The sequence below is a fragment of the Aphidius gifuensis genome, linkage group LG4 (genome assembly GCF_014905175.1).
Source record: "Aphidius gifuensis isolate YNYX2018 linkage group LG4, ASM1490517v1, whole genome shotgun sequence".
In the NCBI taxonomy this organism is placed as follows: Eukaryota; Metazoa; Arthropoda; class Insecta; order Hymenoptera; family Braconidae; genus Aphidius; species Aphidius gifuensis.
Window position 1 is genome coordinate 4,457,569 of NC_057791.1, and position 17,410 is coordinate 4,474,978.

The 17,410-nt window shown below is 24.2% G+C and overlaps 1 protein-coding gene across 23 annotated transcripts; it reads left to right on the forward strand.

The window, feature by feature from the left end:
* Positions 1-275: 275 nt before the first annotated feature.
* LOC122854657 (WD repeat-containing protein 7) lies at positions 276-11,347 on the forward strand. Of its 23 annotated transcripts, none has more exons than XM_044155506.1 (17): positions 276-484; positions 1,168-1,283; positions 1,369-1,553; positions 1,623-1,855; positions 1,930-2,072; positions 3,435-3,625; positions 3,697-3,842; positions 4,090-4,110; positions 4,660-4,686; positions 5,205-5,295; positions 5,362-6,323; positions 6,407-6,612; positions 6,794-6,931; positions 7,023-7,091; positions 7,367-7,462; positions 7,934-8,143; positions 8,228-11,347. In XM_044155506.1, the coding sequence occupies exons 3-17, from the start codon at positions 1,389-1,391 to the stop codon at positions 10,078-10,080; spliced, it is 4,551 nt and encodes a 1,516-aa protein (XP_044011441.1). In that variant the 5' UTR covers positions 276-484; positions 1,168-1,283; positions 1,369-1,388; the 3' UTR covers positions 10,081-11,347. The 23 variants fall into 23 exon arrangements, with proteins under 23 accessions (XP_044011441.1, XP_044011446.1, XP_044011438.1 ...); XM_044155503.1 differs by having other exon boundaries at positions 277-484; positions 7,367-7,468; XM_044155505.1 differs by having other exon boundaries at positions 277-484; positions 5,208-5,295; positions 7,367-7,468.
* The last annotated feature ends 6,063 nt before the right edge of the window (positions 11,348-17,410 follow it).

A 17,410-nucleotide genomic window follows, 5' to 3' on the forward strand; every position in this document is an offset into this window, starting at 1 on the left:
CTGTTATTAATCAATCAATAACACAAGCAATTGAAAATATAATTAATTTACAAATTAATAATAATAACAATGATAAAATAATGGTACTAATAACTGGATCATTACATCTTGTTGGTGCTTCATTGGCTATTTTAGATAGAGATCTTGTTACAAATAAAAATAATATTATTGATATTTAATTATATTTCAATGTAAAAATATATTTTAAATTTTTTTAAATTAATAAAAATAATATATATTTTTTTACAAATTAGGTGTTTTATAAAATCATTAATAACTTGTGTGTTTATTTAAATGTCTATTGACGACTGCGCAATAGTAAATGCGCTATAAATCGACTCAAAAAAACAGCTGTTTTGATGGTGTGTAATTTCAAGATGGCCAAGTGAAGGAAATTGACTGTTTTTATTAGCATTATAAGCTCATTATATTTTAATAAAATATAATAATAATAATTACTTGTTGTCATTTGTTACTATAAAAGGTAAAATTATTAATAAATTTAATTGTTGATTTATTTTAATTATTTGGAAATATATTACATATGCTTGAATTATTTTTTTATAATGATGATTTAATGAATTTTATTTGTGTTGGTGTATATGTGAGTGTTGATTTGTCAGTGACATATTTGTGTGTAAAGTTCCGACACACATTTGACATGTTTTATTAGTGTAATTTATTTTAATTAATTATTTTATATCGTCAATATTGTACCTAACTAAATTTACAAAAAAAAAAAACATATAATAATTGATTTTTTTTTTTCTTTTTTTTTTTTGTTATTTGTTCTTTAATATTATTGAGAGATTTTATTTTTAATTTAATATTATTATTATTTTTTTATACAAACAATAATATTATTTTTTTTTTTTATTTAATTAACAGACAAATGTCAGAACTCGTGACTTGTGATATTTATTATTTTTAAAAATTAAAAACACCAAATATTATTAATTTAAAAAAAATGTTTTTCTCTGACGTCAGTTGACAAGTATCTAGCTCCAAAAAAATATTTTTATTTTTCTTATAAATTAATATTTCTATTATCAACAATAGAGTAATCAAATAATCCTTGAGTTATTAATAAATTTATCTGTCTAAATAAAATTAATGACACGAAAAAAAAACAAAAATAATTTATTATTGTTATATTTTATTTTCTAGGTGGTATTTGGGTGTTTTAATTTGTTAATAAAAGAATAATGAAAACTTAAAGACAAATTAAAAATTAAAATAATCAAGTTGTCAACCTTGAATAACACTTGTTACTTGACACAAAGGTATTTATTTGTTTAATTATAATTATAAATCACATGATGAAAATTAATTTACAAAAAATAAATGATAAAATTTTTATAATTACAGATAAAATTTGTTAAATAAAAATGACAGCTGGACCAAGTTTAGTGGTGCCAATAGTGCTTTGGGGAAAAATAGCACCAACTCATTGTATATCATGTATTTATTTATCAAGAGATCAAAAAACTCTTGTTACTGGTTGTTATGATGGACAAATATGTCTTTGGCAAGTTGATCCTGATACACTAAAGGTAAAATAATAATTTACTTATTGATAAATTAACATTACAAATACATATGTTATATTTATAAAATTATAGATGACACCAAGATGTTTACTTGTTGGACATACAGCACCAATAATGTGTCTAAGTAAAGCAAGTGTTGTTATGGAACAAAATTATATTGTAAGCAGTAGTGAGAGTGGTGAAATGTGTACATGGGATGTTGTTGATGGTAAATGTCGTGAAGCTGTTAAGCTAAACAATATTCATACACAAATGTTACCATATGTTTCTGCTGGTGGTGAAGATGTCAGGTTGTTTTGTTCTGGGTATGTTTAAATTCATTGTAAAATTGATATTAGCTATAAGATATATTTATTATTTTATTCATTTATTTATCTAGATATTATCCAGAAGTTCTTGTCATGGATCCATTCAGTTTAGAAGTCATATTTACACTCAGCTCACGTGTCAATCCTGACTGGATTAGTGCCTTGCACGTGCTACGGCCGGCCAAACGGAAAGGTCGGTTCTACGTGCACACAAGTTAGTTACACTTCATCACACCTATGCTTTTATCCTCAACCAATTACCTTGATTTTTATTAATTTTTTTTTTTTTTTTTATTTTTCTTAATCTTTATATATTAATTAAATAGTTTTTTAAAAATATTTAATAACGATTATTTATTAACAGCTGTCAATAATGAAAATTATTTTTTTTTATTAAATTCTATTTTGATTATTTAAGTTGTATTATTGTTGATAAATTTAAAAAAAAATACTCGATAAGGGAAAAATATTGAGAAGAAAAAATCTTGGGTTTTTTAAAATACTAACATGGTTTTTTTTGTTTTTTTTTTTATTAGAAATATTATGGGGATAAATTAAATAAATTATTTTTGTAATTAAAAATAGTTATTTATCTATTTAATGAAAATTATAATGTTGCAGCATGAATATTATAAAAGTGGGCTGGTTCTATGCGAGCAGATAAATAATTATTTGTTTAAACTTGTAATTTTTTCAGTTATATATTTGACAAAATTGATATTATTTAAAAAATTCCTTTTTCTATAAATTATTTAATTATATTTTAATTTAATTTTCTATTTTTACCTTTCATCTCTCAGCTAACCATTTTTCATTAATCATTAAAAAAAATATATATAAATTAAAAGAAAAAAGAAAAAAAAAAAACAAATTCATCACACATAAAACACACTTCATCAGTCATTATTTTCACAATTACACATTAGCTGTACGATTACTATCGTAAGTATTTACAGAACACAAATAAGATATTGCAAAAAAAAAAAAAAAACAAACAAACACGTTTAAAATTTAAGATGAGATAGAAAAAAAAAATAAAATAATTAATGCATGTTAATTTTTTATTAAAATTTAAAAGTATAAATGTTGTTATTTAATTTATAATTTTTCAATGTCAGTATTTGCTCGTGCTTAGATAATAATTTAGCCATTTATAATTACATTTTTTTTTTTTTTTTTTTTTCAATTCAAAGCATGTTTTTAAATTCATCATTACACTTTATCATAAATTATTTTTAAATTACCACAAATACACAAAAAAAAAAATGAAATAAAAATATGATGAATTGCATGCTAATTTGACTAAAAATATTAACAATTAATATCGCTTATTAAAACAATATAATACAAAAAATTGCATGAATTTAAAAAATAAAAAAAAAAGTAATTAACAATCACGTAAATAAAAATACGCATGAATTTAATAATCAGAAAAAAATTTATTTTTTATTATTTAAATTGTCAAAATTAAAATAGCTTTGATTGTTTTATTTTAATTAATATATTATTATTATTATTATATTGTTTATAATATTTTTTTCATTCTTTAAAAACATAATTGTTAATTTTTTTAAAGATGATGTTGTACTTGCATTGACGACAACTGGTACTGTAAAAGTTTGGACATTATTGGGTCATGAAAATCGTAACAGCGAGCCACTTTATGAACATGAGAGTAAACAAATAAGATGTTTAAATGCACTTGCAATGACATGTTGTCCATATAATCAAAGAACAGTTTTAATTGTTTGTTCAAAATATTGGCAGGTAAATTAATCAATTTTTTTTATAATTATAAAATAGCTACTTTAAATATTTGAGTTTATTTTATTTTACAGATTTTTGATGCTGGTGATTTTTCTGTTCTTTGCTCGGTAACATCACCACCTGGTGAACGTTGGATGGCTGGTGATTTTTTAGCTGCTGATAGAGTTATTGTTTGGAGTGATGAAGGCCATGGTTATCTATACAAATTACCAGCAAAGTACGTATTAATATTACTCATTATAAAAATAAATATCAAACAAATAAAAACACTTGAACATTTGCAACAACAAAAAAATGAATAATAACAAAATTAAATTTTCAGTATCGTAATAACATTTATATAACAATAATAATTTATCATCCGGATAATAATTGATAAATATTTTTATAAAAAATTTTATTATCAATTCACTGACTATATATATATTTTTTTTTTTGTTATTTTTTTTTCTTCATGGTTATAGGGTTCTGGTACAGCTCGAAAGGTAGATTAATAATAAATGTAGAATTTTTTTTTTTTAATTTAAAATCACTTATAGATTTTTCATAATTTTTTTTCTTTTTTTTTTTACTAATTCGAGTTGATTTTGTTAATTTATTTAATTTAATTTTATTCATATGTATGAATTAGCATTTAGATTTAGTTACGATGCACACTGAATATTAAAAAAGAAAATACAGAATGATGATAAATAAAAATAATAATAATTAGCTATTTAAATAATAAAAAAAAATTAATGCTGCTGCTGCTCGATATATGACACTTGCTGGCGATGCACAAATTAATTAATTAATCTTTAATAAACATTATTATTATTATTGTTATAAATAATATTTAATAATTCATAATAATAATTATTCATCAATGCATTAGTTTCATGAACGATTCTACACATTATTAACTATTTTTTTTTTCATTTTTTCATGGTAAATGTTTTTCTTTTTTTTCATAATAAAAAAAAAAAAACAACATATAAATAAACAAACAAATCACTTCTACTATGAATCTACGGGGGAATTGGTCCATTATGTAGCAAGCTGAAGGGCAAGGCTCTCAGCAGGTAACACCACCACTATTTTCATTATTTAATTCATTATTTTAATACAAAAAAAAAAAAAAAAACATAGTAAACTACTTATATCTTTTCCACTTTATTAAATTAATTAAATCAACAAACATTTGTATAAATGAATCATTTAAATTGTCATTTTACTTATTTATTATTTATATTTTTTTAATATTTATTAATTTCACTGGCATGCAAATTTTGCACTTAATTATTATTGCTTATTTGCAGCTTGCAAATTATATTGCTTAATTAATCTATTTTTTTTTTTAGTTATCAAATTTTTATAAATTAAATTAAATTATTTTTAATAAGATTTATTTATTTTTTTTTTATTTTAAATTAACTATTTTTCATACATGCTTTTGTATACTGAGTGTTTCTGACAATGACAATATTATTTATAAATTATTTATGAATTTATAAATGATTTGTCAGTTGGATAATAATGAGTAAAAAAAAAAAAGAATATATTTTTATTAACAATATTTTATTTTTTAAATTTAACATAGTAGTGTGGCTGATAATTCAAGCTTCCATACATCATCAGCAGAAGATGATCAACCATATTTATATCTCATATTAACTCAACCAGATGATAAGGTAAATAAAAACAATTATAAATTAAAAGACTAATGGTGTAAAATAATTTAAAAAATATTATTACAGCCATTATCATGCCCACCGGCAATGCGTCTAGTCACTGTACAACGTCAAACAAAAACATTAAAATATTTACTACGTGGTGATAGTGAAGGAGTTGTTATACTTTGGTCAGTACCAGAAATAACAAATCAACAATTACAAGATATAACAGATAATAAAACACCAAAACTTGAGCCAATAATAAAAACAAGTCTTGAAATAGCATGGGAAGCAATGAAACCATCACCAGTTGGTATACTTGATCAACTTGATACAATAAATGATCATAGTATTAAATTAACAGCATGTATTTATTTACCACAACAAAGTCGTCTTGTTGTTGGACGTGAAGATGGTAGTATTATTATTGTACCAGCAACACAAACAGTTATGTTACAATTATTACATGGTAATCATCAGCATTATGATGATTGGCCACCACATCAAATATTACTTGGACATTCTGGACGTGTTAATTGTTTATTATATCCTCATAGTGTTGCAACAAGATATGATAGAACACATCTTGTATCTGGTTCAGTTGATTTTGCTGTTTGTTTATGGGATTTATATGCTGGTACATTGATACATCGTTTTTGTGTACATGCTGGTGAAATAACACAATTAATGGTACCACCAGATAATTGTAGTCCAAGAATACAAAAATGTATATGTAGTGTTGCATCTGATCACAGTGTAACATTATTATCATTAGCTGAAAGAAAATGTGTTGTATTAGCATCACGACATTTATTTCCAGTTGTAACAATTAAATGGAGACCACTTGATGATTTTATGATTATTGGTTGTTCTGATGGTGCTGTTTATGTATGGCAAATGGAAACTGGTCATCTTGATCGTGTATTACATGGTATTATTGCTGAAGAAGTACTATATGCTTGTGATGAAAATACTATTGCAATTGCTGGTGGTAGTGCAACTGGTGGTGAATTAGGACTTGCTAATCCTGCTGTACATTTCTTCAGGTTAATATATTAAATAGCCTTTTTTTTTTCATTTATTATTGATAACTAGTATTAAATTATTATTGTTATTGATATTTATAAAGGGGTTTGAGACATAGAAATTTATCAGCAATTCGTCATGCAACTCAACGTGGTTTACATCAACTTCAACAACTTCATGGTGGTCATGGTAATGATCATGGTAATCAAATTAAATCAAAAGGTGCACCACTTATGATTCAAGGTTTTAGAAGTAATCCAAAAGATCCAGAGAGTCATATATTATTTTTTGACATTGAAGCACTTATTGGTAGGTTTAATTATTCATTTTTTAATTAGCAGTATGATTTTGTACAGTTTATTTAAATTTTCATAAGAAAAATAATGATATGATAGTTTTTTATTATTGATAGTAATAATAATTAACAAACAATACAATTTGTCATTGCAAGAAAATTATTCCATAATATATTTATATATATTTTATTAAGTTCAAGCATTGAGTGATGAATATGGTGCGATGTCACCAGGATCTCTAGAAGCTCAGGGTTTAATATCAGCATCTGAATATCAAAAAGTTGCAGCATTAACGCAATCGGCCAGTCCCGATGCACATAAAAAAATTGCAGGTAAGACTGCATGACAAATTGGTTGGACCGTTAATATAACAAAAAAAAAATGATTAGGTTTATAAAAAAAATTTTGAAAATTGTCTTTTAGACTTTTTTGGTCGTGTTAAGGACAAAGCAGGTGATGTTGAACGTATTCTCAAAGAAAAAGATCGACACGGTATTGTGATAAATTTATTATGCTGTTTTAATAATTGATTTATTTATTTTTTTTTCATTCTCGATAGCATTTTATTATTTTTTTTTAACACTATTTGATGATTCATGATCATTACGAAAATTTCATCAATATTATTATTGTGTACATTATTAAGTTTTGCTTTGAATTATTATTTTTTATCAGTATAATTTATTTAGATGTTGTAAAATATTGTCAAATAATTTATTATAAATGCAGAAAGAAAAACAAAACAAAAAAATTTTATTTATAAACAGGTATTATAGCTAAGATGAAGGAAGGAGCTGAAAATGTTCATACAAAACTTCAGGCAAAAGCTGAAAGTGTTGGTCTCAAGCCATCGACATTTGATGGTAAAGGTTAGCCTGCGAAAAAAATAGATTTGAATGCTGCAAATAAAAAATAATAATTACACTTTCATTATATCAACAAGAAAAAAAAATATATCAGTTCATAATTTTGCTTTATATTTGCTATAGATTGATTTTAATTTTTCATGACATTTTCAGTTTGCATCGTGTGTCTTAATTTCCATATTTAATTTGCATATTTAATTTTTAATTATTAAGTCCAAATAGCTCAGTATATACTAGAGTAATAATAATTGAATAAAATAATGCTTTAGATATATATTTTTTATTTCATGTAATATCTTATTATTTATTTTTTAAATTAAAGTTTATTTAGCAAGCTGCACGCATGCATATAGCAACAGTATGCACTTTGATATGACAACAATAATTTTTTAGAAAAATGTTTTATTTATTAGTTATATAAAACACAAAAAAAAAAACCATTTTAATTGTGATTAATTTTTTAAATAGGTGAAGGAGGACAAAGTGAAACAACACGAAATAATTTAAAACGTAATGGTGCTTTTAGTGAGCCAAATGTTACAATGGAAATAGCACAATTATTATTGAGTCTTCTTCATGCTTGGGGTATGGATCCAGATCTTGATCGTGTATGTGAAGGAAAATTAGGTTTACTTAGACCAATGGTACCAGTATCATTTGGTGTATTATCAAAAGGAGGTATTTATTTATTTATTTTATCATGCAGCTATATATTTATTAATATTAATTATATTAATATATTTAATAAATCAAAAATAACAGGTTACATGTCACTGTTACTTCCAACATGGCAAACACAATTAGAACCAGCTGGTGAACCAGCAACTCAACTTGAACAACGTTTACCAGCTGAATTAGTTCGTCAAGATCGTTTAACAAAAGCATTTACATCACGTGCACATTGGGAGCTATCAACAACTTTAACAAGTAATCATCTTTTAGCTGTTGTTGCATTATCAAATACATTAATGTCAATGAATAATGCAACATTTGTACTTGAACAAGAAAGAAATAGAAAATTAAATAGAACATCAAATCGTGTTAGTGTTAATTGGAATAAAGCTGAAGAAGAAAGTGAAGAACATTTTACAGCTCATCAAGCACAAATAAAACAAGGTTGGTCATTATTAGCAACATTACATTGTGTATTATTACCAGATAAAGTTGCTGCACAAGGTGGTGCTAAAACATTTAAACGTCCACAAGTTGAAATGATGGCACGTAGATGGCAACATCAATGTCTTGAAGTACGTGAAGCAGCACAAGCATTATTATTAGCTGAACTTGGTAGAATGGGTCCAAAAGGACGTAAATCACTTGTTGATAATTGGTCACAATATTTACCAATGTATAGTACACAAGAACCAATTGCATTACAACCACAAAATAATAGTCCACCACCAGGTAGTCCAGTACCACCAATTGATATTAATCCAGATGATGATGATGAAGAAGAAGAACTTGCTGAAGAAATAAGTATTACAAGAAAACCATCAAGTGTTGCTGAATTAAAAAGAAAACAAACAACAGCTGTTGTATTACTTGGTGTTATTGGTGCTGAATTTGGACAAGATGTTGCAACAGTATATCAAAAAAAAGATGGTGATACAACAATTAGACGTAAAAGTTCAGTTGTTGAAGGTTTTGGAATTGGTAATAATAATTTAGCAAGACATACAAGTATGGCATTAACACATCTTCTTCATGCACCTGGTTCATCAAAATTACCACTTCATACATCATTAAGAAGAGCTGCTATTGATTTAATTGGTAGGGGTTTTACTGTTTGGGAGCCATATCTTGATGTATCTAAAATATTATTAGGTTTATTAGAATTATGTTGTGATGCTGATAAACTTGTACCAAGTATGACATATGGTTTACCATTAACACCAGCTGCTGATACATGTAGAACATCAAGACATGCATTAGCACTTATTGCAACAGCAAGACCAGCTGCATTTATTACAACAATGGCTAGAGAAGTTGCTAGATTTAATACATTACAACAAAATGCACAAACATTAAATGTTAATTTAAGTACAAGTGTTCTTTCACGTGCTAAACCAGAAATATTAAGAATTGTTGAACAACTTATTGATAAAATGCAAAGTGAAATGAGTGATTTACTTGTTGAAGTAATGGATATTATACTTCATTGTCTTGATCCAGGACATTTAAAAACAAAATCATTGAGTGAAGTATTTCCAGCAGTATGTCGTTTTAATCAGGTAAGTCATTGTTCAGCAACAAGACGAATAGCAGTTGGTGGTCGTAGTGGACAACTTGCATTGTATGAATTACGTGGTAATGTTAAATGTCAAACAGTATCAGCTCATCAAGCACCAGTTACAGCTCTTGGTTTTTCACCAGAGGGTAAATTTCTCGTCAGTTATTCATGTACTGAAAATAAATTATGTTTTTGGCAGCAAACAAATAGTGGAATGTTTGGCTTGGGTAATTCCCAAACACGTTGTGTTAAATCTTATAGTACAGCACCAATAAATGATGTTGCACGATTAAATCCAATGCGGCTGGCCCGTTTAATATGGATTAATAATCGAACTGTTACACTCATGTTGGCTGATGGCTCAGAAACAAGATTCAATGTTTAAATATTTATTTATTAAACAAATATTAATAACCAATAAAAATTAAACAACAATAATTCTTTACTCGATTCGGCTAAAAACAATTTTTCAAAATATGAAAAACAAAATTCATTCAACAAAAAACAATTATAAACAAGTTTTTTTGCAGGATAAAAAAAAAAAAAACTTTTCAAACGGGTTTATTCAAATGAAAGTAATAAAAAAAAAAAAAAAATACCAAATCATTGATTATTTTGTATATACAATTGTTACGGAGCAATTAGGCTTCGCTGGAATCGAGCACATCACATTTATTTCAATTCAATTTGAATTATTAGTAAATTTACAATTATAATATTTATCTCTCCTTTTTTTTTTTTTTGCTTCTAATGTCACTTGACAACTGATATTTCTTTTTCTATTTTTTACATTTTTTTTTTTTTTAGTCATTCAATTAATTATTGTTATTTATTTAAAAAAAAACAAATATAATAATCATTTTAGTCGGGAATTTTAATACTAATTTTTAGATTAAAAAAAAAAAATCAAGAGACATTTCATCATTCGAATTAATTTTCAACAATGTAATTTGCTGATTGAATAATTAATTAACTTTCTCAATATTGTCAGTGTGAGTTTGTTAAAGATGTTATTAAAATGCAAGTATTATTTAATATCCACTGGCATTATTATAGATATTAATGAAATAATAATATAATTAAATTATTGTTACTGTATTGTCAAAAGTATATGTAGCCAACTTCTTCGTCGCGCCTAAAATTATATTATTATTATTTTTTTTTTGTTACAATTAGCAGCTTGTCGATTTTGCTATTTATATTTAATATTATTTAATACAATAATCATTAATATTTTCTTTTTGAAAAAACAAAATAGTCAGCAATTTTATATAATTTATTTTACTCTTTATTCTTCTGAAAGAATAAATAAAAAAAGCTCATATATTTAATTAAATTATTATTTTTAAAAAACAATATTAATTGATGATTAATTATTTACAATTTTTCAAAATTATTTGAGCTTTCTTTACAAGCATTTTATTACAAAGCTTTGGAGGTGTTTTTTTTTTTTTTATAGTCATTTAGTATAATATTATCGACGAGCTTGTTTGTTGTTATTCAAATAAGTCACGCTTTAAAGTAAAACAATATAATTTTATAAATAAAAATAAATTGTTATTAACATTCAACATTTTCATGTGTTGTTTGTGTTTATTATTGAGGCTATTTGAAAAATAAAAAATATAATTAGCCAATTTGATATACAAATGGCCTCTTGAAATTTCTAAACAATTTTTTTTTTTTTTTCAACTGCGTAGGTAGTTCAAATAAAAATGAGATAATAAAATGCAAATAAATAAATAATGATAATATGCACGTCTCATATGAATTTACGTTGCGATTGTTTATAATATTGTGACATAAAAAAAAATGTATTTAAATGTATTGAAGTGTATCATCGGTGGAATTAATTATGATAATAAATACCAAAAATTAATAATCCATTATTTTATGATTTTTTTTTTCAGCATACACTTGCAGTTTTATGCAAAACGTTCGAAAAATTTCGATTTTCGGAAAATCGAAAATAAAAAGTCTTTTGTTACTACTAAGACAATTTATTTTTTATTTCCGGTGAGACGGCGCCAAGCATCCGTCCTTGTTTCTATTTATTTTATTTTATTTTGTATATTTCATAAACATTAAAATTGCCCATCACGTTGTCTAATATTTCATATATAAAAAAATTATTACCAAAAAAATACGTGAATGAAAATAATTTTTATTATTTTATCTTGTATAAAATGATTAGCTCATTGTTTTAATTTTATTTATATCACAAAATTGATGTAAATATAAAGTATTGAGTATAATATTATTATTCATTTATTGATTCAATGAATTATTAATCTATCAAAAATTAATTTTAATTTAAAATACATTGAAACAGGTCATGCATGATTTTTTCTAAAAGATAAAAATAAAATCTATGACATTTTTATTGATTTTCTAGTTAGTTATATATATTTTCAAGTAAAAAAGAAAACTGAATGATAATTTTTGTTGAATGAATAGTTGATTAATGCAATTATAATGATAACGTCAATCAAACAATTGAGTAGGTGATTTTCAACATCTTATCTGATTAAGGTGAGGCATATTTATTTCAACCCATTATAAGGTGTGGGTATATGTTTAAATTATCATACATATTACTTGACTCTTGATATACCGACTTTATAATATTTATAAATAGTTACACTTATTTTTGTAAATCACTTTATAATTATTATTATTTAAATGACCTAGTTTAAATTTGTCAATTGAAATTTTAAACAATTTTAGTTTTATATTTAAAAAATTTAATAATTAATTATACCTTACCGGATGTTTAAATTTATAATAATATTAAAGCAGTGAAATAATATCACCGAGATTATTTAACAACATTAAAATGAATTTAAAATTATGTAATCATTTTATTTATGATTATTATTCAATTATTCAAAGAAAATAAAAAAGCTATGAAAAGTTTAATATTGAAAATAAATAACAGTTCATCAATGAGTTCAAAAAAAAAAAAAAACAAGGATGATATACTTTCGTACGTGTTATAACGTGTTAAAATTAAATTTTTCATAAGTTAAATTTATAGTCGGGGTGAAACATTTATAGAAAAAAAAAAAAACGCGCGAGCTTCATTCACATGTGAATTATGAATGAGCTTGTAATTTGTGTATGTATACAAGGGCGAATACGATAATATTAAAAGTATATACATATAAAACGCAATAGAAAAAAAAATAAAAATAATATTGAGAATAGACAAGTAACCAACCCCTTGGTATAACCCTTAATACATCCCTTCCAAGTAAACGCCCTATAATGCTAAAACTTGTCGCGAACATTGATGTGAATAACACAATGTCTATAACTCAAAATAAAACTAATATATATGTTGTAAAAAATTAAATTTTTCATCGTAAAATTATGCAAAAAGAAAGAAAAAAGTAAAGCTACATGTATATTATTTAAAAATTCAATACAATTAATATTTAATCATTTTTTAACCCTACAGGTAAAAAGATGAAGAAAAAAAAAAGATAAAATAGTTATTAATTTTATTAATTTTTCATTTATGAATTTAATTTATTCAGTACATGACAGAGTTTAATTTTTTATATAAAAAAATAATAATTTTTTTTTTTTTGTTTTCATCTAGATGAATAATTATTCTTTTGGGAGAAATAAAAATTAAATTATAATAATAGGATGTTGACAATAGCTACATGTTTATTGAATGTAAAAAATAATTAATGGTAAATTATTTACAATGACGTTAATTGATTCGAGAAAAAAATAAAAAAGTCAGTGAAAAGTCACTTTGGAATTTAACTATAGTTTACATGTTGATTGACGGGGAAAAAAAAAAATTAATGTAAAATTAAAATAAAGAGAAGTTGAATATAATATAATAAATATTTAATATTTTATTGGTATGCAGACAACGTAGACAACGTACTGAAACTGATCATGTTGATATTTAAAAAAAACAATTTTTATTGTTTATATATACTACGCGTATTATTATTTTTATATAATCATTATTGATTACTTAATTCATTTCTACAATGATTATTTCAGTTTATTTATTTTTATTTTAATTTATTTTAATTAACAGAATTTTTATTTTCATAATTTTCATTAATAAAAGTTTGAACTTTGTAATTACTTTGTATAATTGGAATTACTTTAAAATTTTAAGTTTCATATTTTTTATTAGATCGCAAGTTGATTCTAATTTTAATTCAATTTTTTAGACTGTTAAAAATAAATGACATCTCAAGTAAAAAAATAGACAGTTTTTTTTTTTTTTTGCACAGTCACTGGGTTCAATCAAGTCTTGGGTGGTTTAAATAAAAAAAATTTCAACTCATCAGCAGGTTATTAATACACCTAACATTTGAATGGTATATATTTAATTCATGAATGAATTAATATCATTTTTTTTTTCTTTCTAAATTTGATTTTTTCGTTAATTTTTGATAAACTGATATATTTCAAATTTTTGAATTAAAAATTACGTCTGTTTTTTTATAGTTGAGTAGAAATATTTAATGAAATTTTAAAATACATTATACTGAAAATTAAATTATGTATAGTTTTTCAAATATAAAATCAATAATTTATTATTTTTTGAGTTTTATTTAAACTATATGCATTATAAAATATGATAATCATTGATAAAAATGAATCAAATAAAATTATTTATTGTTAATTTATTAATAAATTCATTTCAACAATCAATAGAAGAAAAATGATAAAATTAAACCCCACTCGACTCGAGATATATATATATATATATATATATTTATATTAATAATTTTATATATTGTTAATATAATTTGTTTTTACTATTAAGATTATTTTTTTTTTATTATTATTGCGTTCGGAGTCGAATGCCCGAAGCAATTGCTGACTCAAGAGGCCTGTTTGTTTTTTTTTTTTTATTATTTTTTTTTTTCCACTTGTGTATCAGAGTTCGAAAATTGTCCAAGTGATACTCGTTGTGATCGAAACGGACAATTTTTTCACTGCATAAAGCAATAAAAAACAGTCCAGTCAGCTGGGCGTGGACCAATAGCATTGGAATATAACCCCAGGGCGGCAACTTCATATACATTACTTTTATACTAATATATATATATATATAATATATGTACGATTGTATATTGACTCGCCACGCATCAGCCACAGATTTCAAATACGATAGAAAATTGTACAATCGTAAAAATTTATTTCGATGTACTCAAACAGGACCTATACCAAAAGAAATAAAAAAATAAAATTGAGTGGACAATTTGTTGAATTTACTTTGCAAAAAATAAATAAGACGACAAAAAGGTGTGTCAAATTTTCTTGGATTATATATTAAAATTTTTTAAATTGAAATGAATAGTTTACTTTAAAAAGTTAACACACAACACATGAGGATTTGGTATTCAGAAAAATTTAAATTTTGAATAATATTTGCGGAGATTTAATGAAGGCTAAATGAGAACTGAAAATAAGAAAATTAAAATTGAAAATATTTTTTAAAGAGGGTAAATTGTGGTATACATACACACGAGAAGATCGTCATGAGTTTTAGGACAAAAGCGACAATATACAGTATAACGATAGTTTTGTATAGCTCGCGTCGTGTAATCAGTGAACCACGCCCTCGGCACGAAGCTTACTCTGGTACCGCCTACTCTTGCAATTACACCCCAAAGTCACCCACGAGGCCACGAGCATTGACTAGGAAAATTCATCCCCTAAAGTCTTGAAACATTATATCTCTCTTTGTCATTTTTTTTATTCACCCTTCTCTCTTACCATCCCTTTAACCATCCAAGTACTCGACAGCTAAAACTCATGCTTCACCAAGCAATTTTTCCCATCATCATTTTATTCATTTATTTATAAATATTTATTCATATAACTATATACATTTTTTTTTTTTTTTTTTTCATCATTGAAGCATTTTATTTTTTATTTTATTAAATTTTGAAATTTTAATCTTTATTATTTTTAGAAAATTTGAAGACAATTAATTTTTAATTTTTAACATTTTTCAATCATCAATTGATATTTGACCTAAATGTTAAATCAATATTTTTAATTTGACATTTTTTCTTTGATAATTAAATTTTATTCAAGTGTTAATGATTAATTTAAGTGTTAAATTACATTTTTTAAAAAATCTTAATTTATTTTGATAATTGAAAACTGTTTAAATTTACTTTTCAACTTTTTAGAAAAATTTTAGAAAAAAATATTTATTGAAAGAATAAAAAATATATAAATTGAAAAATAAATGTTAAATTATATCGTAAATTATATTGTAAGATGTGAAAATTGTTGGTGGATCCAGTGGGTGGGAACAAAGCCGAGACTTGGTTGAAAAATAACGACCTGATTTTTTCATTTTATTTTAAGAATAAAATAAATTTTCACAAGCAATTTTTTTGAATTTATTATATATATATAGTGTTAAATTTTTTTGGCTTATTGCCCGATTCAATCATCATGATGAAAATGTATAACGAGCATCAGGTTGATATATATAATTTTTTTTCAGAAATTATCAATATTTAAAAATTTCAATGATTTTTTTCGCTTGTTAGTGATGAGAGTTAACTTATTCCCACACTTTTTCCCACGAGGGTAATTTCAGTTGCAATTTGACCGATTTTAACTGAAGTACCATGAAATTACACACAGTTGACTTTGAGAGCGCGTCGAATTTTTGACCCCGACGGCCAACTGCCTTTTTTTTTTCTTTCTTTCTTCATGTTACTCCAATATTTATTATTTGAAAAATACATATTTTTCCTTATAGCTACATTGTCTCCAAACCGATAAAAAAAAAAAAAAAATTCAATTTATAAATAAACTGCACAATATAAATTGAAAATATAAAACAAAATAAAACAAACATTTACAATTCTATTAAAAAAACATTACCCACAATTTCATATATACATATATTCACCATTAAAATGACAAAAAAAAAAAAAAACCACAATATAAAATGAAAAGAAAAAAGTAGTATATAAAGAAAAAAAAAAGTATAACATATACATAAATAACTGAATGTGAATTTTCCTATTGCAAAAAGAAAAAATAAAAAAAAAGAAAAGTGGGTGGTTGCAAATCATCGATGACAAATCGTTGCTTGCTTACTGTATACGTCCATTATATTTATTTTACCCTCTTTACTTGATTTTTTTATTTTTTCTTACAATAAATGTATTGTTTTTTTTTTTTTTTTTTTTTCTATGGCACGCGGCAAGTTTGAAAAAGTTACCATCATTTCCCCGCAAAATGCACATACAAAAACAAGACAGACACAAACGGAAGAAGTTTGCGGTAGAAACATATTTTATTTGTATCAAACATCATTGTCAATATATATATATATGATATTGTATAGACTCGTGTCTAACAAATAGACAACACAAAAGTCATCCTGATGGGTGATACCATTTATATAACATCACTTGAGTTTTTTCAATATTTCTATACACTATACTGCATCACCGGAAAGTATTATTTATTTACCGGAAAATATAATATAAGGATTATTTATTTATTCATTTATATAAATATATTTTTTCAAGTCGTTATATTATTGACTTAATGCATCCCTTCTTTTAATTTTTATATCAATTACTTTAACATACATCAAGAGGCAAAATTAAATACAATAATGCAATTTTTTATTTCTTGAAGAGTCACGTGCATTGAACAGTTGCATGCATTGAAAAAAAAAAATAAAAAAAATGAAA

Excerpts from the sequence above, each read along its gene's own strand:
- LOC122854657 (XM_044155503.1), top strand. The coding sequence starts at position 1,389 with ATGACAGCTGGACCAAGTTTAGTGGTGCCAATAGTGCTTTGGGGAAAA. Across the intron at positions 4,111-4,659 it reads GTTCTGGTACAGCTCGAAAG|CAAGCTGAAGGGCAAGGCTC; the intron begins GTAGATTAATAA and ends TCCATTATGTAG. Across the intron at positions 5,296-5,361 it reads TAACTCAACCAGATGATAAG|CCATTATCATGCCCACCGGC; the intron begins GTAAATAAAAAC and ends ATATTATTACAG.